The sequence below is a fragment of the Pelophylax lessonae genome (assembly GCF_965119305.1).
Source record: "Pelophylax lessonae genome assembly, chromosome: 2".
NCBI lineage: Eukaryota > Metazoa > Chordata > Amphibia > Anura > Ranidae > Pelophylax > Pelophylax lessonae.
In genome coordinates, this window is record NC_138769.1 from 222,118,542 (window position 1) to 222,126,484 (window position 7,943).

At 37.6% G+C, this 7,943-nt stretch overlaps 1 protein-coding gene across 1 annotated transcript; it reads right to left on the reverse strand.

Annotated features, from left to right (window-relative positions):
- Nucleotides 1–2,132: 2,132 nt before the first annotated feature.
- Nucleotides 2,133–3,638, reverse strand: LOC309547241 (potassium voltage-gated channel subfamily A member 10-like; the record flags this gene model as incomplete). The annotated part of the gene is made up of 1 exon (XM_082247063.1): nt 2,133–3,638. One exon carries the CDS (start codon nt 3,636–3,638, stop codon nt 2,133–2,135), a length of 1,506 nt encoding a protein of 501 aa, XP_082103189.1.
- Nucleotides 3,639–7,943: the final 4,305 nt, after the last annotated feature.

The following is a 7,943-nucleotide window of genomic DNA, read 5'->3' on the forward strand; positions in this document are numbered from 1 at the left end:
TGTGCCAGTGATTGAAGTTGCTGATTGATCTTCAGCTTGTACCGTGTTCCTGTGATCCTTGTTCCTGAAAGTTCTCTGTTACCGACCTGGCTTGTCCTTACTATTCTGCTTGTCTCCTGACCCAAACTCAGCTTGTCTTTGGATATTCTCTCCTGTTACCTGTGTCTGATCTCAGCTTCCCTATTTGACATTGCCTGCTCTGGTATCCTCCGGCTCTGAGCTCTGGCTTGAACTGACTTCCCATTGCCTTAGTGCAAACACAGACCTGCCACTTCTCACATGCGCCACCTGGCTGCAGCCACTACTGCACACATCAGAAATCCTTCTGAGTTCTTCTGCAATCAACATCGCAGGTGACCTGTGCTACTTTGAGCCTGACTCCTCCTGTTCTAACTTGCAGGGGAGTCTGGAACTTAGCCGCAAGGGAAGCCCTCTCTCCATTGGCCTCCAACACCAGGTACGTGATAGTCTGACTGAGTGACTCAAAACTTAAATAGAGCGTCCTTTTTTCTGAGTTGTTCAAGTCAAAGTTTAATCTGGGTTGAGAACTCTTCCCTCCACAATAGGGTTGATTTACAAAAAGAAAATAGGCTGTTCACTTTGCAAGGGAAATTGTGCTTTGCGAACAAAAATCTCTCCAAAGCTTAGTGAATGTGGCGAAGTTTCACTTTGTAAAGAATACCAAATGATGTGCAAAAAAAAATAAAATATAGCACTTTTGCTTGCACACGATTGGCTGATAGAAGTCAGCAGAGCTTTGTTTCATTTACTAAGCTCTGGGGCAAATTCCCTTGCAAAGTGCAACTACTCTTGCAAAGAAAACAGTCTAGTTGTCTTTAGCTGGTCAATGTGACAGTGCTGGACTTCTTACCCAACACCAGCACTTGCATAGAGTGAAACACATGCTCTACCATATCAGGAAAAATTAAGTGGTGGAGCAGAGAAAAAATGTTGAATTAAGTTCTGCTGAAAAAGGGGGCTTTAAAGCAAACAAGCAGTTTTGCTCTGTATGGGTAAAGCACGTTTTCTGTACTCTTTACTGCAAAACGTTAACAATAATTTCATTCTGTGCAAGTATTTGTTGCTGCTGAATCTTAGGTAAAAATTGTAATCTAAAGTAAAAAAAATGCTATGTCTGGTACCATATGTAGGACAGATATTAAGGCATTTTTTTGCAAAATTACAAATGTTTCCTTCTTCACACTTTTTTATATTTTTGCACCACTCTTGTCAAAAACAGTTAATAAAGTGTTTTTTTCCAGCTATAGGAATAATACTATTTTTATACAAAAATACATACTGTCTATGTCCCAGAGGAATTGCACCTAATGATAATATTGCACTCAATGATATATATATTTTTTTTCAGATAATTACATTATTTAAAAGATTGTACCCTTTAGTATTTGTGATAAAAGTTCAAAATCTCTGTAAAGTTATTGTTGCTGTGTTTCCTCACTGGGGAGAATTCCTCTCACTTCCTGTGTGGTCACGAGGACAGAAAGTAAGAAAAATCTTTCCTTTGGGGACCAAGACAGCAATTCAGCCCTAACAGAGCTTCAACACCTTCCTTGCTGAAAAAGGTAAAATTATGTCCGCAGGTTCACAAAATACATGGTTAACTTCTTGCTCCCTCTATCAGGCCTGCAGTCTTCAGAAATGTAGGCAGATCGAGGACAAGTGAGTATAAGACCGGAGGAGGAGCAGGGATTATGAAAGTTAATGAGACTACACTAAAAGTGCAGTTACATTTTAAGCTTTTGAGATATTCCCAAAAGTGGATGCAAATATCCTTCTATTCAATCTAACTCTTTGCCATAATAATTATATTTCCCAATGCCTTACAGAAATTATTAGTGAGAAAAGTTGCTACCACGGCAATATTTTATAAGTGCAGTAATACACTTCCAATATCACAGAAAACATAATCTGCTATGGAAAAATCATAATTACATTTTATTGTAAAATAAGTTACTTAATTCCCTTCACTTTTGAAAATTTCCATTATTGAGTTCCATTACAAAAAACACATGAAATTATGAACAAAGAAGTAAACGGTTTATGTAAATTTTCGGCAAGTCTTTCTGAATGGTTCAGTCACCTTATGGGGTTTTATTTGTATTAAAGACAGTTCACGTTTTTCCATTTTTATCAGGGATACATGAGCCATTATTTTTCTTTAAAGAAGTTGTGCTTCCAGATCTTGTTAAATTATTTAAGCTAATTTTCTCCATTTCCATAGGTAAAGATTGACGTTCTTCATTCTCTGTTTCCCTATGATAGAAATAATTAAAGTTTGATACGATGACTGGAACTGGGAGAGCAATAGTCAAAACTCCAGCGATAGCACAGAGTGTGCCTACCACTTTACCTCCCAATGTAATAGGGCACATATCTCCATAACCAACAGTTGTCATTGTCACTACAGCCCACCAGAAACCATCTGGGATGCTGATGAACTGAGAGTTAGGCTCATCAACTTCTGCAAAAAATACAGCACTAGAAAACAAAATGACGCCAATGAAGAGAAAGAATATTAACAAGCCAAGTTCTCTCATGCTTGCCTTCAAGGTTTGTCCTAAAATCTGAAGTCCCTTTGAATGCCTTGACAACTTAAAAATCCGAAATACCCTAACAAGCCGCACAATCCTCAAAATTGCTAATGACATGTTTTGTTGTACATTGGGCTCTGTCTGCTTCACCAGTTCAGTGATAAGTGTTACAAAATAGGGAATGATAGACACAATGTCAATTATGTTCATTATGTTCTGGAAGAACTCTGAGGAACTTGGACAGACAGCAAATCTAACCACGAGTTCAAATGAAAACCATATTATGCAAGTGGTCTCTATTAAAAAAAATGGATCTGTGAAGGTGTTCAAGTATGTTGCGCTTTCTGTATAATTCCCTGAATTCTTGAAAATGTTAAAATCTTTTTCTTCTCTGAATTCTGGCAAAGTTTCTAAACAGAAGATAAGTATGGAGATAACGATTACCAAAACTGAAACCAGTGCCATTCCTCTTGCAGCACTAGAACTTTCAGGGTATTCAAAGAGCAACCAGAACTGTCTGTGATAATCATTAGTCGGTAAAGGTATCTCTGGATCCTTTAGAAAACCTTCATCATCTCGAAATTGATCTAAGGCTTCATTTCCAAGCTCATAGAATACGATTTCATCTGCAAACACATCTATTGGGACATTTGCTGGACGTCTTATTTTTCCACCAGACTGGTAATAGTACAGTATTCCATCAAAGCTTGGGCGATTTCTGTCAAAAAAATATTCATTTCTCATAGAATCAAAATAATGAATTCTTTTTTGAGGATCCCCAAGGAGTGTCTCTGGAAACTCATTAAGTGTCTTCAGCTGTGTCTCATATCTTAGTCCAGCTATATTAATGAAAACACGTTGGTTTCCTTCTTCCATTCCCATTTGTTCAGATATTAGATTATCATGACATTCCTTGGAATATCTGGAAGCATCTCCCTCATTTGAACACTCATTCAACGGTTGCTTCCAGTTGGAGTTTTGATTGGACAAACCTAAACTTTCTTCTGCTGTTTTTTTACTTGAATCTGTGTTAGCATCATTGCGAGACTCTTCACAACTTATTGAGGCCTTGTAAAGGGATTCCATCTTGCTATCTTGAAACCAAATTTCAAAAGAGTGCCATCCTTCAATAAACTAGACAATTTCAACTTTCTGCAAAAAAAAAAACAGATTAAGCAATTCATAATCTACACTGAAATATAAAGTAATTAAACTTTAGCATTAAAGTTCAAAAATTAAAAATGCATTTTAATATATTTTCAAAGTGGAATCTGAGCATTGCAATGATGAAGGAAGCTTTGATTCATTTTCAGCTTCCATACTGTTAGTACTGAAACACAACACATACCAGTTGTCTGTTTCCTATAACAGCGTTCCTTTCTCTGCCTACTATGAAGCAGGCATCTTATCGTGTTTGGCAAAGATAAATTTAGCTTTTGACAGTGGGGGAAGTGAGTAAATGGAAAACAGAATGAACATATTTCAAAAGAACATATGGTATAATATTACACATAGCTGATGCATCCAAATATTATACACACACATACCCACACGTACTGTCCATGTGCAAATTGGCAGCATGTTCAGTATATTTAGTCAATGGACATTGTGAACAAAATATGTTTTTTATAAAGTATTGACACTATAGTCAACAAACTTTATGTTTATATATTTTATTAAAGAATATGTTACCTCAACATTTCAAATTCCTAATATGTGTTTGTTGTACTATATTAAGAACTATCCTTTTCTCTTTGGATTGCTTTCTTTGTGGGAAATACCTGGTGATACTGCAAATCCCCTGCTTTCCTGTTTCAAACTGACGATGCCAGGCATAGAAGCACATCCTTACTAGAGTGGCCAGTTTTCTGGCTGTACTGGGAGCTCAGCCTGCCTGTCCTCTAATGGCTAAGACTTGTGCTGACACATTCTTCTGCATTGCTATTGAGTGGGAAGATCAGTGAACTGCTGTTTTTCTACCCGCCACGTCTCTATGCCTCTTAAGCAGTTGAGAATGCAGATTATAGATAATGTAATCACTTACAGTATAAAAAAGGTATTTAAATTTGTATACAGGCAGTCCCCAAGTTACAAACGTTGTCTCCACTAAAGCTTTATCACCAATCCTAGTTTTCACGACAAGTGTCTTAGGAACAGAAAGTAAGGTGGAATCTTCTAAACGGGGGCACAGACAGCAAAACAAACATTACAGGGGTGTTGACCCTTCCCTATGCTATCCAAAAGACATAAATATAATTTTTTTTTTGGCTGGTGTTACACTTGAAAAAAATGTACCTGTTCAAACTAACATACAAATTCAACTTAAAGTGATTGTAAAGTCTCGTTTTTTTTTTTAATAAACATGTTATACTTACCTCCTCTATGCAGATGGTTTTGCACAGAGCAGCCCGGATCCTCTTCTTCTCGGGTCCCTCTTTGCTACTCCTGGCCCCTCCCTCCTGTCGAGTGCCCCCACAGCAAACAGCTTGGGGGCACCCGACCAGAGCTGCAGCTCCGTGTGTCCATTCAGACATGGAGCTACAGTTCGGCCCTGCCCCCTCTCTTTCCTGATTGACAGCTGTGGGAGCAAATAGTGCCACTGCTGTGTCTCAGCCAATCAGAAGAGAGAGAGTCCTGGAATGCTGATATACTTGGATAGAGAGGGGGCTGTTACACACAGAAGGTTTTTTATCTTAAAAAACCTTCTGACTTTACAACTGCTTGAAAAACAAACCTACAGAACCTATCTTGCTTGTATTCCGGGGACTGCCTGTATACTGTTTACACAAATGTTTTGCCTTTAACCACTTGCCTACAGTGCACTTTCACCCCCTTCCTGTCCAGGCCAATTTTCAGCTTTCAGCGCTGTCATATTTTGAATGACAATTGCGCGGTCATGCTACACTGTACCCATATGAAATTTGTATCATTTTTTTCACACAAATAGAGATTTCTATTTGTGTGAAAATAGAAATCACCACTGGGTTTTTTATTTCTTACAAAAAAAAAAAAGAAAAAAGACAGAAAATTTTGAAAAAAAAAAAGTTTTTCTTATTTTCTGTGAGTAAATTTTGAAAAGAAATAATTTTTCTCCTTCACTGATGTGCGCTGATGAGGTGGCACTGATGGGCACTGATAGGCTGCACCGATGGGCACTGATAGGCTGCACTGATGGGCACTGATGAGGTGCACTTATGGGTACTGATGAGGTGGCACTGCTGAGGAGGTACTAATATGCCACACTGATGGGCACTGATGAGCACTGATAGGCGGCACTTATGAGCACTGATAGGTGGCACTGATGGGCACTGAGAGGTGGCACTGATGGGCACTGACGGGTGGCACAGCCAATCACATGGGTAAAGGGTCATGTCATTGCAACACGGAGTCCCAGAACAATGTCATATGACCGCATCCCAGAACAATAGCTACACCGCTCCATCGTCATTGCATGTAGCAAGTGTTTAATTTCTATTTGAAACTGAATATTTTGTTTTAGAAAGTAGAAGTTCAAATACACTTTAAATAGCATTGCTCCACAGGTAAATACAAACAAATAATTATAAAAACACATTTAGGTGCCATATACATGCAATTAATCCTTACAGAGATTTTCCTACAACCAACAGGAGAGATTAAACCCCGTTAAAACTAGTTTACTAAAGCTAGTAAACAAGAATAGTGGTGCATTGTTATGGGCATTTGCATAAAAAAAAATCCATATTTATGCACACATAGTAATCATTGTCCCCAAAACCTTCTAGCTACTTGTACACTGACAGATTTTTTGGGGTCTATTTTGGGTAGTTTGAATTTATAGTGGTTTTTTTTTTTTTTTTTTCCTCTTTTTGTGTATTTACTTACTCTTCTTACATCTCTTAAAATGTTTTATTTTTTCACTGTCTGTTTTTCTTCATTTGGTGAAATATAAATCACATAATTATGAGGCTAATGAGAGGTAAATGTGGGGAAAAGTCTAGGATGGTTGAAAGGAATTTTCTTAATTCTTAGGAGCCATTTAAAGCCCCATTGGTTCCAGTGCATTTCCAAAATAGCAAAATTATCACCAAAAAGTATAAAAATCTTATCTTTATTCATCCCTACAGCTCCTTTTTTTCTGCAAATCATGGTAAATTTTCAACAAATTAAAATTTGTAAGGGCATATTTTACTCTGTTAGACATTTTACATGTCACACTTAAGTTTAAAGTATTAAAAGTGACTACACAAAAGTGAATCACAAAGTGACAAGGGAAGAAATTCATATCAGAAAGGAAGTTGACACAGCACTTCCAGCAAGAAGGTAATAAAATGATGCAATTAACTGAATGGATCACATTAATTTGGGTCATGGGCAAATGAACCTATATAAACCCTCTTCTATTATCAATGAATAATTAGTTTGTATTTCCAAATTAAAAAAAAAAAAAATAGGAAATACGAAACTATGAAAGGATGTCTAAATTTGTAGTTACAGTTGGTAAAGTTGAATCTAGTACAACCTAACTAAGAAACACATCTAAAAGTTTTTTGAACCTATCTAAAGTCTCTGCTGACACCACTAACTGTGGAAGGGAGTTCCACATCCTTACAGCACTAACAGTAAAGATCCCCTTAAGCAGTTTAAGACCAACTTCATTGAGTGGCTGTGAGTGTCTTTTTTAGAGACCTAAGATTAAGAGGTTTTCTCCCAATACTGCAGTCACTATTCAAAGATTTGTATAAAGCCATCATATCCCCTCTTAGGTGTATCTTCTCCAGAGAGAATATGTTTAATGTTTGTAGTTCCTTATAACTGAGGTCTTCCCACCCCCTTTGAGCTTTGTTGCCCTTCTGTGGACTCTCCATAGTTCAAGCACATCCTTTTCAAGGATTGGTGACCAGAACTGGATAGCATACCCAAGATGCAGCCAAGCCACAAATTTGTAAAGTAGTAGAATTATAGTTTTTTCTCTTGAGTAAATACACTTTTTATTGCATGCTGGCCTTGGTCTCCTGGCCTTGCTTGCTGCAATGTGGCATTGCGTTCTATTGCTGAATCTGTCATCTACTAGGACCCCCAGATCCTTTTCCATCCTCAATTGGCAGTGGTTTTCCCCCTAACGTGCAACTTGCATGAATATTTTTAGCTTCCAAGTGCATTACTTTACATTTTTCAATATCAAACCTCATCTGCCACATAACATCCCACTCCTCTATTTTATTTAGGCCTTCTTGTAAAGTTACTATATCCTTTTGTGAAGATACTGCCCTGCTTAATTTTATATAGTCAGCAAACACTTGGAACCATGTCCTCCAAACTCTACATCGTTTTATGAATAAGTTAAACAGAGTCAGTCTCGAGATAGAGCTCTGGGGCACGTGACGTCACTCACAACTCTAGACCATTTAA